This window comes from Emys orbicularis, chromosome 4, assembly GCF_028017835.1.
Source record: "Emys orbicularis isolate rEmyOrb1 chromosome 4, rEmyOrb1.hap1, whole genome shotgun sequence".
In the NCBI taxonomy this organism is placed as follows: Eukaryota; Metazoa; Chordata; order Testudines; family Emydidae; genus Emys; species Emys orbicularis.
In genome coordinates, this window is record NC_088686.1 from 125287862 (window position 1) to 125305598 (window position 17737).

The 17737-nt window shown below is 43.0% G+C and overlaps 1 protein-coding gene across 1 annotated transcript; it reads right to left on the reverse strand.

Moving 5' to 3' along the window:
• Positions 1-624: 624 nt before the first annotated feature.
• Positions 625-17535, reverse strand: LOC135878762 (membrane-spanning 4-domains subfamily A member 15-like). The gene is made up of 6 exons (XM_065404510.1): positions 17266-17535; positions 13129-13254; positions 11344-11400; positions 7190-7303; positions 6161-6274; positions 625-750 (listed from the first exon to the last, which is right to left on the reverse strand). Exons 1-6 carry the CDS (start codon positions 17533-17535, stop codon positions 625-627), a joined length of 807 nt encoding a protein of 268 aa, XP_065260582.1.
• Between the last annotated feature and the right edge of the window lie 202 nt (positions 17536-17737).

Consider the following 17737-nt stretch of genomic DNA (forward strand, 5'->3'; position numbering starts at 1 on the left):
GCCCTATATCTTAGTGCCTCTGCCAGATTCCAAAGGAAGAAAGTGTGTAAAAGGAGTTGGGGCCCGACCCAAGCAAATTAGTGCCAATTGTAATAGTAGTTTTTGTGATGTCTGATACGGGTGAAGGGAGACCGTTTGCTCCACATGTATATGGTGAGAGTTACACTTGGATATGCACACACCACATTCACACTCAAACACCCGCCTACCCACACACCCCACATCTATATGCTACATGTACACACAGGCACACACGCTATATGCACACGTGCTAGATGCACACACATGCCACATGCATCTGTGAACAAAAGCTTTAAAACAACCCACTCAGGATCCATTTTGAAGCTTTATTGAAGAAGTGGCCAGGGGAAACATTCAGGGCCAAAGTCTCTGGGGGCTGGATAGTGCTGGTGAGTTATCACCTTATTTCATTGCGTAATGTGAATTCAATGAATAGTGCAGAGCCAGGGAGAAGCTGATTGAAACGAGTTCTCTGTGTGATGAGTGACGGAACTGGGTTCTAGAACTGCACTCAGGAAATGGATTGAGATCTATCATGCAGGACGGGGTTGAGTTTTACATCTCAGAGGAGCTGCTGCTGGAGCCATCTCTCATAGGAGTTCTTTATGAGGCCCCTTGCTCGATCTCTTCTTTGGGGTCATAAGCCACATTGGTGTAAGGTGGCGGAGAGGCCATTGGTGCAGAAGGAATCCCAAAATTTGCATTGGCAGCATATGGCATGAACATGGCCTGCAAAACAAAAGAGATCAGCCCTCACACCCTCACAACCATCACCTTCCTCAGCTCTCCATTCTTGCTCCAGTATCTTCCTCACATTCTTTGTCACCATCACTTCTCTGAGTCCGCCATGCTCACCCCCATCACCTTCCTCACTCTTCCACTCCCTTTCATCAACACATTTTTCAGCACTACCACCACCATCTTCCTCATCCCTCTAGTTCTTATAAGTGGGGCAGGTGCGTCCCTGGTGTAACTCTCCTGCTGTGACTGGAATTACACCAGGGATGAATCTGTGCCATCATCACTGTCAACACCCTACTCGCTATCAGTAGGATTTTCCCTGTGGAGGGGCATGGGTCCATGATGTCACAGAACATGACCCTGGTCTCTTGATATAGTTGATGACATTTTGGATACGGAAACTAGAAGTTCTCTTGGGTCCTGACTGCAGCAGGTTTGCGTGGGGCACTTAAAAGGTTAATGTGGTAGGTCTCACTATGCCACAGAGCATCCCTCTGTGCTCCTTACTAGGGCTGCTTGAAAATTTCCTGTCAAAAAGCTGATTTTCAAAGAAAAAGAAAACCAGATAAACCCCCAAACTCTAAACTTTTATGTTTAACTCAATGAATTGTTTCATGAAAAGTATCCAGTTTCCTTGGAAAAATTAAAATTTTCATCCCAAAAGTGACTGTCCTAAAACTTAAGGCTTTCAATTTGGAGATTCTGCAGTGTCTCATGGGAGATGTAGTTTGTTTGCCTGATGTCCCCATTCTTTGCTACGGATCAGGCTCACTGGCTAGACTACATTTCCCACGATGTAACATGGCCAGGGACTCCCAGGATGCAACAACTCCCCTCACTAAGAGGGGGACAACGTTGGGAGTTGTAGTCAGACTAAGGAGCCTGGCCTACAAAGGAGAATGGCAACATGAGGCATTCGAACTACAACCCCCATTAGGCACCACAACAGCATTTCTACATTGAAATCTTTTGGGTTTTGTCAAAATATTTTGGTATTTGAATTTCTGCCGAAAAAAATATAAAATGTCTGGAAAATTTAGACAAAAACAGATGGGGTTTTTTTTCATAAAAACTTAACACAGTTTTCAACACAGTTTGAGAAAATGTTAGATTATCAGTGTGTGAGCCTTCCTACTCCCAGTCAACCATGGGTTAACCTCATCTCAGCTACCCCCTTCACTCTTCAAAGATGCTCAGAGGAAGGGCCAGGAGAACTGCTGCATGGGAGGCAGCCAGCCAGCCTTTGGGAAGGTCAGAGTCACATCAGCCTCACAGCAGTGAGTTGTATTCCAAACAAGGTGTTTCCTGTTGCCTGGATTCATTTATTTTCCTGTCTGGCTAGAAACATTGTCCCTGGAGGGAATGTCCACAGCTGTAGCTTTTGGGAGGGGAGTTTGCAGCGTCATGAGCAGTTTGTGGCATCATGATTCCATGGCTGGCTCTGTGCTAGCCCCAACAGCTGCTCTAAAACAAAGACTGGTGATGACTCCAAAGGAGTTGTCCACCTGTCAGGTACTGCTGAAGCACAAGGGACTCCGTCCATGCCTCAATACATGCCCTACACCAAGGGAGTAAGAGCTGGCTGTGACAGGTGGGGATTCCATGCCGATGGAATTCTCTGCTGGAGAGACCCAGTGACTTTCAGTGGCACAAAAGGATGGGATTGCAGTTCAGGTTCTGTCCCAGTTACAGTTTCCTGTCGTCCCCCCTTCACCTCCCTGCTACCTGGCGCGGGGAGATGAAATGCAGCCCCACAGAAATTAAAACACTGACAATGAAGGTCAATGTGGTGGCAGTGAAAACTGGGATTACTCCCCCCTCCCATAAAAAATGATTCAGTAACTTGGATCGTGGTGCCAGCAGCCTGGTTAGGAATCAGGGTAAAAAGGGCCAGAAAATAGGGTTATTTCCTCTGCCAAAAATGTCAACAAAAATCTATCAACCACCAAAATATTTTGATTCAACATGGAACCACAGTGCCTCATGGGAGTTGTAGTTTGGGTGCCTTATACTTTCATTGTCCTGTATGAGCTGTGTTCACTGGCAGGACTATATCTCCCATGATTTATCACTTTCCCCTTGTTGGTGAGGGGAGGGGATGTGTCACAAAGGTCCCTGCCCATGGTGCATCATGGGAGATATACATGCTGCAAGACACGGCCCATAATGGAAAATGAACTACAACTGCCACTAGGCACCAGAGTTCCACTTTGAGTCTAAATAGTTTGGTTTTCAGTAGGGCTGTCAATTAATAGTAGTTAACTCATGTGATTAACTCAAAAAAATTAATCACAATTAAAAAAATGGATCCTGATTAATTGTGGTTTTAATCGCACTTTTAAACAATAATAGAATACCAATTGAAATGTATTAAATATTTTTGGATGTTTTTCTACGTTTTCAAATATATCTATTTCAATTATAACACAGAATACAAAGTGTACAGTGCTCATTTTATATTATTATTTTTTATTACAAATATTTGCACTGTAAAAATGATTAAAAAAATAGTATTTTTCAGTTCACCTCATATAAGGACTATTATGCAATCTCTATTGTGAAAGTGAAAAATTACAAGTGTAGATTTTTTTTGCTACGTAATTGCACTCAAAAACAAAACAATGTAAAACTTTAGCGCCTACAAGTCCACTCAGTCCTCCTTCTTGTTCAGCCAAATGCTAAGACAAACAAGTTTGTTTACATTTATGGGAGATAATGCTACCTGCTTCTTATTTACAATGTCACCTGAAAGTGAGAACAGGCGTTCGCATAGCATTGTTGTAGCTGGCATCGGAAGATATTTACGTGCCAGATGTGCTAAACATTCATAACCCCCTTCATGATTCGGCCACCATTCCAGAGGACATGCTTCCATGCTGATGAGGCTCGTTAAAAAAAGAATGCGTTAATTAAATTTGTGACTGAACTCCTTGGGGGAGAATTGTATGTCTCCTGCTCTGTGTTTTACCTGCATTCTGCCATATATTTCATGTTATAGCAGTCTCGGATGATGACCCAGCACATTGTTCATTTTCAGAACACTTTTACTGCAGATTTGACAAAATACAAAGAAGGATCTGAAGTGCCTTCCAAAATCTGAGAAGGACGAGGTGTGGAGCATGCTTTCAGTAGTCTTAAAAGAGCAACACTCCAATGCAGAAACTACAGAACCCAAACAACCAAAAAAGAAAATCAACCTTCTGCTGGTGGCATCTGACTCAGATGATGAAAGTGAACATGCGTCAGTGTGTGCACTGCTTTGGATGATTATCAAGCAGAACCTGTCATCAGCATGGATGCATGTCCTATGCAATGGTGGTCAAAGCGTGAAGGGACATATGAATCTTTAGTGCATCTGGCACGTAAATATCTTACATAAGAACATAAGAACGGCCGTACTGGGTCAGACCAAAGGTCCATCTAGCCCAGTATCCCGTCTACCGACAGTGGCCAATGCCAGGTGCCCCAGAGGGAGTGAACCTAACAGGTAATGATTAAGTGATCTCTCTCCTGTCATCCATCTCCACCCTCTGACAAACAGAGTCTAGGGACACCATTTCTTACCCATCGTGGCTAATAGCCATTAATGGACTTAACCTCCATGAATTTATCCAGTTCTCTTTTAAACGCTGTTATAGTCCTAGCCTTCACAACCTCCTCAGGTAAGGAGTTCCACAAGTTGACTGTGCGCTGTGTGAAGAACTTCCTTCTATTTGTTTTAAACCTGCTGCCTATTAATTTCATTTGATGACCCCTAGTTCTTGTATTATGGGAATAAGTAAATAACTTTTCCTTATCTACTTTCTCCACCTCACTCATAATTTTATATACCTCTATCATATCCCCCCTTAGTCTCCTCTTTTCCAAGCTGAAAAGTCCTAGCCTCTTTAATCTCTCCTCATATGGGACCCTCTCCAAACCCCTAATCATTTTAGTTGCCCTTCTCTGAACCTTTTCTAGTGCCAGTATATCTTTTTTGAAATGAGGAGACCACATCTGTACGCAGTATTCAAGATATGGGTGTACCATCGATTTATATAAGGGCAATAATATATTCTCCGTCTTATTCTCTATCCCGTTTTTAAATGATTCCTAACATCCTGTTTGCTTTTTTGACCGCCACTGCACACTGCGTGTACATCTTCAGAGAACTATCCACGATGACTCCAAGATCTTTTTCCTGATTTGTTGTAGTTAAATTAGCCCCCATCAGGGCCAGCTCCAGGGTTTTGGCCGCCCCAAGCAGCCAAACAAACAAACAAAAAACAAACAAAACAAAAAAAAGCCGTGATCGCGATCTGCAGCAGCAATTTGGCGTTAGGTCCTTCGCTCCAAGCAGGAGTGAGGGACGGTCCGCTGAATTACCGCCGAGTACCTGGACGTGCCGCCCCTCTCTGAAGTGGCCGCCCCAAGCTTGGTAAGCTGGTGCCTGGAGCCGGCTCTGGCCCCCATCATATTGTATGTATCAGTTGGGGTTATTTTTTCCAATGTGCATTACTTTACATTTATCCACATTAAATTTCATTTGCCATTTTGTTGCCCAATCTTGTGACGCCAGCTACAATCGTGCCATATGAACACCTGTTCTCACTTTCAGGTGACATTGTAAACAAGAAGCAGGCAGCATTATCTCCCGCAAATGTACACAAACTTGTTTGTCCGAGCAATTGGCTGAGCAAGAAGTAGGACTGAGTGGACTTGTAGGCTCTAAAGTTCAACTTTCATGATAAAGAGATTTCACTACAGTACTAGCATTAAGTGAATTGAAATACAATTTCTTAGTTCTTTTTTACAGTGCAAATATTTGTAATAAAAATAAATATAAAGTGAGCACTGTAAACTTTGTATTCTGTGTTGTAACTGAAATCAATATATTTGAAAATGTGGAAAACATAAAAAATATTAAATAAATGGTATTCTGTTATTGTTTAACAATGCGATTAATTGCCATTAATTTTTTTAATCACCATAAATTTTTTAATCATTTGACTGCCCTAGTTTTCAGGTGATCAGTGTTTTGGCAAAATAGCAATATTTTCTGGAGAAAGCAGGTGTTTTCTGCTAAAATTCTCATGTAGTCGAAACCCCAATTTCCCATTGAAAAAATGATTTGACAAAATTTTCAACCAGGACTAAATCAGGGCCTGTCATTTCCTCCATCACTGCCTCCCTCATACACATTTAGGCCCTTCCCCAGGGATACTCCTCCTATCTGATTTAGTTGGGGATTGGTCCTGCTTTGAGCAGGGGGTTGGACTAGATGACCTCCTGAGGTCCCTTCCAACCCTGATATTCTATGATTCTATGATCAGAAAGGGCCCTTCATTCAGGAAAACATCTTTCCTTCCTTTCACCACATGCTCTGACTCACATCCCGTTTGAGAGCTGAAAGACTCACGGTGTTGGGGGTATAGCAGATGGCTTGGCACGCAAAGTATGAGATTGAGACAGCGATGGAGAACTCCAGGATGGTCATCAAGAACAGCATGACCATGATCCCCTTTGCAGCACCCTGGGGAGCACAAAACCACAGATGATGCTAATTACTCTTGACTGCTAGAGGTAACACACTGCACAGGGCTGCCGTGAGGGAACGCACTGGGGAATCCAATTCTGGGAATGAAGAAATGCAGTCCCAGTTCTTCTCTCTTCCCAGGCACACAGAATTCTCCTCCTCATTCAAACTACTCAGCAGCCCCGGTAATTGTGATGCATGGAGCCACACCACCGTCAGGAGATCATAGGATTCTGTTTTCTCCTGGGTCTGCAGGGAGCTGCGCCCCGGAGATGCAGCCATTTGTCAAGATGGAGGATCATAGAGCCTGGATCCATGGGAGGCCGTGTGGTCTAGCGGATCAAATATTGGACTACAAATCAGAAGAGCTGGATTTGGTTCCAAGCTCTGCCACTAGCTTGCCTGTGACTTTGGACAAATAGCTTCACTCCCCTGTGCCTCAGTGTCCCCATCTGTGCAAAGTGGGATTAAATAAAATAAAACAGACATTGGAGTCCAACTCTACGCCTGCTGAAATCAATAGGAGTTATTATTAATTTGTATGTTGATAGCAGCTGGAAACCCCAGTCATGGACCAGGTCCCTATTATGCTAGGTGTTGTACAAAACAGAAGAAAAACATGGTCCCTGCCTGATATTTGACATTGACAGGAGTTTTGACACCGGCTTTATCAAGCAGAACCAAATCAGAAAGTCTGGAGCTGAACACATGGATAGTTTCTACCCTGGGGTCAAAGGCCTGGGACAATTCCAGGCACCTGGTATTTTAAATACACCTGTTAGGGATGCTCCAGGTAGACTTAACCTGCTTCTGTGGAGGGGGATGGACTGCATGACCTCTTGAGGTCCCTTCCAGCCTTACATTTCTATGATTCTATGGCAGAGTCTGGCCATTTACCAACCAAAGATATACCTCATAGTCGTGGCTGTAATCTGAAGCATTAATAATGAGCTCCGTTAGGAAGAGAATGATCCCAATGCCTGAGAAGATGGCACTAGTGATGTTCATTCCCAGGCTGCCTCTCACCTGAAAGAGATGTGCAGAGGGTCAGGTTGTGTGTTGGCAGAGAACAGGCAGAGAACAGCCCCCCTATGTGTTCTAGGAATGCTCCCACATTTTGGGCAGAACTTAATTGCAGAGTTACTTTTTTTTCTATCAGATAAAATTGTGCTACAAGCTAAAAATGTAATTTTCAACCTAATGGATGTTAGCTGGAAGCTGAATAAATCTGAAAATTTTTGGCTAAGCAGAGCACTAGTAATTGCTAAAAGACCAGTACTACAAGCATGAAAGTCCAAAAAGTGTAATTGACGACTGGAGCATAGCTATCATAAGCGTGGCCACCATGGAAAGACGTGTGTACTGTAACAGACATACCCAAGAAAAATTCTCAGAGATATGAGATGCTCTCCTGGAAGTGTCTGAATGATCCTGTTAAACTTATGGGCTCCCTTACTTCCTCCTTCTCTTTACCCATTTCATTCCCTCCCCATCTCTATCTCCCTCCTTTGAACTTTGCTTTTATTCTTTAGGTTAATTTAATAATTTTGTTTTAACTAATTGAATTTTGATAAACAAATGTTGTTTGTTTGTAAATTGTATAATACAAATAATTGATTTATATTTTAACCATTCATATTACATATATACATATACATAATAATAATATGCTTCAAGTACAGCTAAGATTAGGTAGCAACTGGTTAATATATTATGAGAAGTTTATATATAGGTTTTTTATTCTGTATATATATTTTGAAAAATTGTAATAAAAATGTAATAGAAAAAAGATATAAGAACCAGCCCTGAACCTTTACACTCAACGCAAACCCTGCACTTCTTTGGGAAAGTTAGATAAGCCCGGCTGACTCATATTATGATAACGGCTAGAGGTTCCAATCAAGTCCCTGCCCCAAAAAGTTTATGATCTAAACACACAAGAGGGATAGTGAAACAGAGAGAGGTGAAGGGAGTTGCCGAAGGTTACCGGAAAAGTGAGGAATCAACTCAGCTCTACTGGTTCTCAGTTCAGCACCACTAGCCTATGCTTTGAGCTTGCCACAACTCCGTACTTCAGATAGGACTGAGAATGGGAAGATGCCATGAGAACAGCTTGGCCTTTCTCCAGGGGGATTTTTTCTTCAGCCCAAAAAAAAAAAAAAAAAAAAAAAAGCCCAACTCCCCCCCTGGAAATACTAGAACATTCATGACCACAAAAACCCTGATTTTTCTTGGGGAAATTGTAACTGGATTTGGGGCCTTTCACCTCCATGTGACCAGCTCCAACCCAGACTAGTGACAAAGAATTGCTCCCATCTGACATTTCACAGATTACGTGAAGGGGGCTGGACGTCTCAGTCCAGTTCCTATTTGGACAAGAATCTACAAGAATTTGGACAGCGTCCTCCACTCTGAAGTAACTGACCCCCTTTTTGGCTGTAGAAGAGAGGCCAAGAACTGACTGGGTTGGAAAGCTGATTTAGATGCTCACCTTCGGAGTTGGTCCCAGTAGGCCTGGGGTGAGGCGTGCTGGTGAGGTGGTTTGGGACTAATGTTGCACTGTCCATATGCAAGCCATGCTGGGACAGGATGGAGTTCTTGTCTGCCTCTAGTAGCTGAGCCACATGGAAGGTTTATAAGGCTGCTGCTGCAGCCATTTAAGTCTCCCCATCTGCTAGCTCAAGTAGTAGAGACTTTTCCTTCTAGTGTTGAAGGTTTCCAAGTTCTAAGCCCTGTGGCTGGTTTAACAGTCACTTACACATGCTGTGTATGTTCCAAGGTAAATAGTGAGCTTGATTTTTCTGTCTTAGGACCTCTTATAAACACTAAATTCACTTAAAAATGCAATTTCATTGCTTATGTAATTTTGGGAGTTCAAAAGAACTGCCTGAATTTTAGGGCTTCATATAAGCCAAGCTGTCATATACATACAGATAAGGGTAGCATAAAATCCCTCCTGGGTAGCTGTACTGAATCTTTATGTGTAAGGGGTTAAGAAGCTCAAATAACCTGGTTGGCACCTGACCAAAAGGACCAATAAGAAAAGAAGATACTTTTAAATCTGGGGTAAGGGGAGGCTTTGTTTGTGCTCTCTTTGTTTGTTCCTTCTCTGGACGGAGAGAGAGACGAGGCAGGTAAAACATCTCTTGAAAACATACCTGAAATGATCCATCAAAGATTACAAAAATTGTAAGTAAGGGCAAGGAAATGCGTTAGATTATCTTTTGTTTTAGCTTGTGAATTTTCCCTATACTAAGAGGTAATTTCATTCCTGTTTTGTAACTGGGAAGCAGAGTGAGAGGGGAATCCTCTGTGTTTTAAATCTTTTTACTTACCCTGTAAAGTTACCTTCCATCCTGATTTTGCAGATGTGTGATTCTCTTACTTTTTTTATTAATAAAATTCTTCTTTTAAGAACCGGATTGATTTTCAGTGTCCTAAAAACCAAGGGGTTTGGTCTGTGCTCACATTATAACCAATTGGTTAGTATTTTATTCTCAAGCCTCCCCAGGAAAGAGGGTGAAGGGGCTTGGGGGAATATTTTGGGGGAATAGGGACTCCAAGTGACCCTTTTCCTGAATTTTTGTGTAAATCACTTGGTGGTGGCAGCAATACCGTCCAAGGACAAGGAAAGGATTTGTGCCTTGGGGAAGTTTTTAACCTAAGCTGGTAGAAATAAGCTTAGGGGGTCTTTCATGCGGGTCCCCACATCTGTACCCTAGAGTTCAGAGTGGGGAGGGAACCCTGACACAAGCCTTGACACTTTGGAAGTTCACTTATCAGGACCACAGCAATAAACCATAGCAGTTGGCTATTGCAGTCCTTAGTCACCTGCGAAGCCTACCAATAGGTAGCTAATATATTTCCGGGAGTGTCTCATTGTTATCAGAATATGGCTCATGGGGTGAATTATACAATGTGTCTTTCCACTTAGATGCTGTGTATGTTCCAGGGTAAATAATGAGCTTGATTTTTCTGTCTTAGGTCTTCTTATAAGCAATACATTCAATTAAAAATGAGATTTCAGGGCTTATGTAATTTTGGGAGTTCAAAGAACTGTATGAATTTTTAGGCTTCATACAAGCCACACGTATGACACTTTGGAAGTTCACTTCTCATGACCACAGCAATAAAGCATAGCAGTTGGCTACTGCAGCCCTTAGTCACCTGTGAAGCCTACCAATACCTAGCTAATATATTCCCAGAGTATGGTTCATAGGGTGAATTATGCAATGTGTCTTTCTACTTAGAAAAGACAGTGCCTACTATGCAGAGAAAAGAAAATAGCAGGTAAAAGGTAAGAGGCAGAGCTGGATGAAATTTTCAAAATTTCATTGACGTGAATTTTTTTGGAGGGGGGGGGAAATGGTGAAAAAATTTCTGCAACATTTTTCATTTATTCCCCTATTTTTTGATCTGCCTGTAGGTCTCAATTCAGGAAAGCACTTAAACACATGCTTAATTTTTAGCACATCCTAAAGTCTCACAGATACTTAGTGCTTTGCTCCATAGGGTCCTCGCTGGAAGTCCCCTTTTCTTCACTATTTTGAATATATTTCTGGCTACTTTAATTCTTCTAAATTCCCCCCTTTTTTGCAGACTCCCTGGGCCCTTTGTCTTTCTGTTGTTCCCTGGTAGCCTGGCTGCCTTTTCAGCAGCTGTTTGCAGCTCTACTTTCTATTGGACTCCTTTCTATTGGGCTCTTAACTGAGGTTTATTAGTCAATAGAAAAATTGAAGGTTGTTGTTGGAACACAAGCTGCTGCTAAACATACTGAGGCAGACAGCAGGGAGCAGTTTAAAATATCCCCTTTTCTCCTTCAGCTCCCTATTTGTCTCTTCTGTCTTCCTCTCCAACACGTGTTCCAGCACAAGTTGGTCCGATAAACGATATTACCTCCCCCACCTTCTCCCTCTCCAACATTCCTTCTCCATGTTCTTGATGAACAAGCTCCCTGCTCTCTCATCAGCAGCTCTCTTCCTGGATAGCGCCCTGGGCAAAGCAGAGCTAAACTCTGAGTGTCCCCCACATTCGGGAAGGGGAGGACATAATATCTAGAAACTCACCAGACAGGTGTTGCGATGATTCTCAGCTGCAACCGAGAGGGATCCAGAAATGACGAACTGCCCAGGAAAGAGAAAACCATCATTCACACTTCACACTTACAATAATGATCACTCCTCCGAGACAGGCTCTATGTGATGGAAGCAAAGGGAAAGAATGACACACTTCCCTCAGCAGGGGCAGTCATAATAATTATACCAAGTGTTGGAGAGTAGTTTCCATCTAATAATGCTACCATCCAGGTTCATCTAAATCCAGTTAAGGTGGCACCTGTATCATAATCCCTAGATTCTCCTCCTCTTCTTTCCTCCTTCTGAGTTCTTGCTCCTTTTTGACAACTGAACTTGCTCTTCTCCCCATAAAGAGAGCAATGACTGGATGATCCTGAGAAGAGCTCAGGAAGTCACCAGATTGTATAGTACTTCAATTGCCATGGTATCTGAGCATCTCCACATCTCAAGCCTGACCTGCAGTATCCCCTGCTGTTCCAGTGCTGTCCTCCCCAGACTCCCAGCTCTGCTAACATGTCTCACTCCAGACCTGCAGTGCCCCCTGCTGTCACCTCCACACTCTGTTTTCTGTGGCGGATCAGTCACCATTTTCACTTGATAGTTGAATGGTTCCTGGTTTGGAACCTGGCAGGAGATTTGTCCTTTTTGCTGATCCGCCAAGGTTTTTCCCCTCCCTCCATTCAAGGCAGACAAACCCTAACAAGGCCTAGTTCAGCCAGGGGACTCAGTAAGGGATGGGGACCTAAGCCTTGACCTCAGCCTAGTAAGATAGAGGGGCTCAGTCAGTGACTTCACAAAGGCCTGGGCCTTGACATCAGCCAAGTAGGCAGAGGTGCTGAGCCAATGACTTCACGGACGCCTGAGCACCAACATCAGCCCAGCAGAGAGGTTAAGGCAGGGACTTCACAGCAGCTTGGCCCTTAACACCAGCCCAACAAAACAGTTTTGGTGAACAGGGTGAGCAGATTGTCAAAATGAGAAGCCAGGACACCCGACATGTAGAACAGGCAAGGTGGGGTAGCAGGGATTGTGAGAGTGGCACTCAGGGCTGGTAGTTGGTAGAAGGCACCTGTCTTTCAAGCGTGTGTGGGAGGGTTTTATTGAGGGACTAAGGTGGCACATGGGGAAGGATTTTTGAAGCCTGGCCCGGGGCACTGCTTGCTGCAGGACAGGCTGAGCAATGGCAGGAAATGGGTCAGCACATTAGATGGGCCAATGGTCTACCAAGTGACAGCAGGAAGTGTGACAGCAGACTAAGTGCCAGTTTCAATGGACTAACATTCTACTATATCCCAGTCGAATGACATCTGCTGCAGGTTCCTGAGCTGACCACATGCTGCCTCTTTGCCTTTGTGGGTTTCTTTTGTAAAGAGGTACTAGGTATTTGTTACTTATCGACGACCATAGCTACAGTCTGCATTGTCTCTTGATACATAGAAGTAAATGGGGAAGAATCTTGAGATTTGGATTCTATACCGAGTGCTGCCACAATTCAACTGTATTACATTGGGTGACTCTGTTAGCCCCTTGATGCCTCAGTTTCCCCATCTGTAAAATGGGGAAAATAATATCTAACTCACTAGTGTTTTATTAGGTTTAGTTCACTCATGTTTACAAAGCGTATTAAGATCCTGGAAGTGTCCGTCTTGCCCTCTGTTTATCTTATGTGTATCACTATAGTCCTCATATATCGGTACAGCATTGATCATAGACAATGATTATATATCCATGTGGCCATGCCATCATTTCATAGATGCTTCCATTTATTCTACTCACAAAAAGTCCTCCCCAGAACGGGTACCCTCCAAGAACGGAGATGGAAACGTAAAAGTGGTATACGACGAAAACTGCAGACACACCCCCAAAGCCAATGTGCATCAGCCCAATCAGGATCTGGATGGCCTGTGGGAAGAGAATGGGGCAGTAAAAGGAGCCAATTCCTTGCCATCTTGTGAAGGAGTGGAACACAATGTCTTGAGCAGAGCTGATCGGAAATTGGAATTTCCATCCTGTGGGAAATTCTGGTCTTTTGACAGCTGTTTAAATCCAAAATCTGAAACATTTCAGTTTGGAAATGTTGAAACATTTAGTTTCAGTTTGTCAAACTGACTTAAAATATTTCATTTAGGCTTAGTTAACACTGGACTGAGTCTACCTGAGTCAGTGCGTTGCGATAGGGGAATTATAGTTGGGGTGTCTTGGGCCCCCATTCTCTTCTATGGGCTAGACTTCCTAGCTGGACTACATTTACATTTGTGGAATCATTGGTCTCCCATGAGATACCATAGTGGTTCAGTAAAAGAGAAGACCGCAGTGTAGTTTGGAACAGGGACACAGTCCTATAGGGAGGAATGAGGCCACCATCTGAACTACAACTTGAGGCTTTGTAGCAGCTCAGGTGGATGCAGTTTAAATGTCAAACTGACCTGAGGGGGAACATTTCAGTTCAGTTTGACAAACTGAAGTAGTTTGATTTGGGAAGTCCCAACCCAAAACAAAATATTTTGTTTTTGATTTTCTCAATGGAAAATTTTGATTTTGTGGAAATTACATTTCCCACTGAAAAAAATGTGGTTCCCCTAATGACCCCCTCAATGGTAACAGGAATCACCAACAAAGAATGAAGCAGAGAATCAAATCTGTGTAAGCTTCGAAGGCTTTTCTCTCTCACCAACAGAAGTTGGTCCAATAAATAAAAGATATTACCTTACCTACCTTGTCTCTCTAATATCCTGAGACCAACACAGCTACAATACTGAATATAATAATGGAAGATATCGAATTTGCTGTCTGAAGTGGAAACTCCACAACATGAAGAAAAAGGAAACAAAACTTAAGAGTGACATCTACTTCCTGAGCAAATTCAAGACAGAAAATATCATCCACAGATGTCTCACCATCATAATCTTCTGGCCACTACATATAATTCCAAACATGCTGAACAGCTCTTCAGATGAACTTCAGAAAAACTAAGGAACCATTTATTGCACCTCATATATTGCAGAAGGGAGCATCTCAAACAAGAAATCATCAGATGCTCCCATACTGGAAGAAGAAGAAAAAACCCACCAGGGAAGTTACCTGGAAATCATGCAAAAAATCCAAAACAACTGTTAAAGAATTCTGACGACAGGCATCCAAATTAAAAAAAAAAATGTGGAACCAACTACAACTACTCCACAACCCCCAGAATACCACCTCCAGGAGAAACCAATGCACCAGTACCCACAACACTGACAATACACAATAGATGAACATCATCATTTTATCAAGACTATCCCTAACTGCAGCTGAATTATCTATACTCTGTAAGGGACTGAACTTCTTCCCCACCACAGAACATGATACCATACTAACATGTAGAGAACTAGAAGAATTCTTCTGCTGACTTCACCTCAAAGAATTATTTCACAATGACAACACCACTCATAATTACTACATCCCCATTGACAATCAAAAAAAAAAAAAAAGAATCATCTGACTGGACACCACAGAACAGACAAAACTACACTCTTGTTGATTACATTGATTGCTTCAAAAAAGAATTGACTATGAAATCCTTAACAACCCTCACATCCACCACAATCTCTCTACTGCCAGGAGGACAACCATACAGTCCCAGAAATCTAACCAGAGAGTGATCCCACCAAAAAACAAAGGGGTTGCCATTGTAATCTTCAACAATGATGACTACGTTAAGGAGGCCAACTGACAACTCTCTGACACCACCTACTATGAAGGGGAAGAGATAGTTCAGTGGTTTACGCATTGGCCTGCTAAACCCAGGGTTGGGAGTTCAATCCTTGAGGGTGCCATTTAGGGATCTGGGGCAAAAATCTGTCTCGGGATTGGCCCTGCCTTGAGCAGGGGGTTGGACTAGATGACCTCCTGAGGTCCCTTCCAACCCTGATATTCTATGATTCTATGAACTCAAATAAGACCCCACACCACAATTTACCCAGGAATGTAAGGATATCACCTCATCCTTCCCCAAATAGCTCCAAGAGAATCCCTACAAACTCATCTCCCATGTACCCAACCCAGGGAACTTCTACCTACTTCCCAAGATACACAAACAATGGAACCCAAGCAGACATATCATATCTGGCCACAACACTCTTACTGAAGAAATATAGGGACTCATAGAAACCATCCTCAAACCACTCACCACACAAAGGGTTAGCTTCCTCCAGGATACAACCGACTCCCTCCACAACATCAACAACCTCCTTTAGAACACTATGGATGTCACCTCCCAATACACCAACATCCCTCACAGTGACAGCAAAGCTGCCTGACTCAAATATTTACAAGACAGTGGACAATCCTCAGATACCTACTAGAAGCACATTGCCAAACTCATCCATTTAATCCTCACCCACATTATTTTTACATTCAACAACCAACACTTTGTCCAAACCATAGCAACATCCATGGGTATTAGGATGACTCCCCAATATGCTAAACTTTTCATGGGCCATCTTGAAGAAGAATTTCTGCACAAATGCACCATGAAACCAATGATATATCTGAGATACATTGATGATATTTTCATCCTCTGGACAAACGACTTAAACTCCCTCATAGATTTCCACCACAACTTCAACAACCTTCATCTGTCTGTTAAACTCTCTCCCATACCAGCATCAATTTCCTGGACACCGTGATCAGCTTCAACACTGGAACCCTACATACAACTATATACAAGAAACCCATGGATCACTACCTACCCCTCTGGACAAGTTCCCTGATGGGAGACAAAACTCTACTGAAAGGAATGGGACTGGGATTATATACACCAGCAGAGATTTTGGACCATATCTTTGAGCCAGAGGCGCCCAAATGTTGCAACAAGATAATTCAAACAGGCCCCTTCTCAGGACTCTGGTGATCTTAACTAAAAAGGTTAAGTGTTCATTTGGTCACAATTTATAAGCACCTCTGTGGGGAAATAAAAGTTAGTAACAGGCTTTTCAATCTAGCAGACAAAGGTCTAGCAAATCCAATCGCTGGAAGTTGAAGCTAGATAAATTTGGACTGGAAATAAGGTGAAAATGTTTAACACTGAAGATAACTAACCATTGGAGCAATTTACTAAGGGTTGTGGTGGATTCTCCATCACTAGCAATTTTTAAATAAAGACTGGACGCTTTTCTAAAAGATATGCTTGAATTCAAACAGGAATTAATTCATAGATGTTCTCTGGCCTATGATTCTCTGGCCTAGGTCAGACTAAATGATCCCAGTGGTCCCTACTGGCCTTAAACCCAATAATCTATTAACTCATTTATTTATATATATAATTGTAAATAAACAACCAATCATGGGCTTATTCATGTAGACTGATGGATAGAAGTTGCAGGTTGGTTGATTTCACTAGTAGTTCAAGGCTGAAGGGAATCAGCTCTGCACTGCAGTAACTAGGAGAGGGACCCTTGGTTTGAAGTGCTCCTTCTCAGACCAGATCCTCGGTTGGTGTGAATTAGCACAATGGAGCTACACTGATTTATAACAGTTGAATAGCCATCCCCTCCTCCCCAGTATGGAGCTGTTTCATTCCATTAGTTACAGAAACAGCTGGTTTATAATCCTTTCCCCCACTTTTTCTTCTTTGCTTGATTAATCCTCATTTCTCCCTGTTTGGGCAGATAGGACGATTCACTACCCCTGGAACTCTGGGTCTCAAGCAATAAAGTCTCAAGAAGAGGTCAGACCTATCCTGGGTCCCTGAGGTGCCAAATCACCTGATGGCACTGGCTTCTTGGCATCCTTCCCATAAAGCTGTTGGTAAAAGAAAAAAAGAAAAGGGTGGAGTCTGGAATTTGCTCATGCTCAGTCATTCAGCCATCTGTGTAGGCCCTTCTGCATTGAAATGACTCATTCTCATGGATTGAGAGCAAAGATCACACTTACCCCCAGGGTCTTGGGCTGTGCTTTGAGGAATCTCTCCATCATCCCTACTTTCTTCAGCTGCTCGACCTGCTCAGCGGGACTCCTGGGGTACACTGACCCAAGAGGTTGGTTCCCAGGGTTCATGACCCTGAACTGCTGAGGCCCACATTGCACCATCTCAGGAATCTGGGAAATAGCACCAGAGACTCCCTGGCCTTGGTGGATGATGCCAGCGCTGTTTGGGGGCATGAACACAAGCACCCCGTTGGCCATGCTTCCTGGTGCTGCCATGATGATGCTGCATAAAAGAGTGATTGGCCCAGATTAAGCCATATGTAATAACACTGACTCCCCAAATTAGCTGAGTAGGAATCTTAATTACCTATTGCTCAACCCCTTTTGAGTCCCTGTCATGATTTTGTCCTTCACATGGAGCTATAATTGGAGCACTAGCAACATCCAAAGATAAGGGTTGAGATTTCAAAAGCTGACT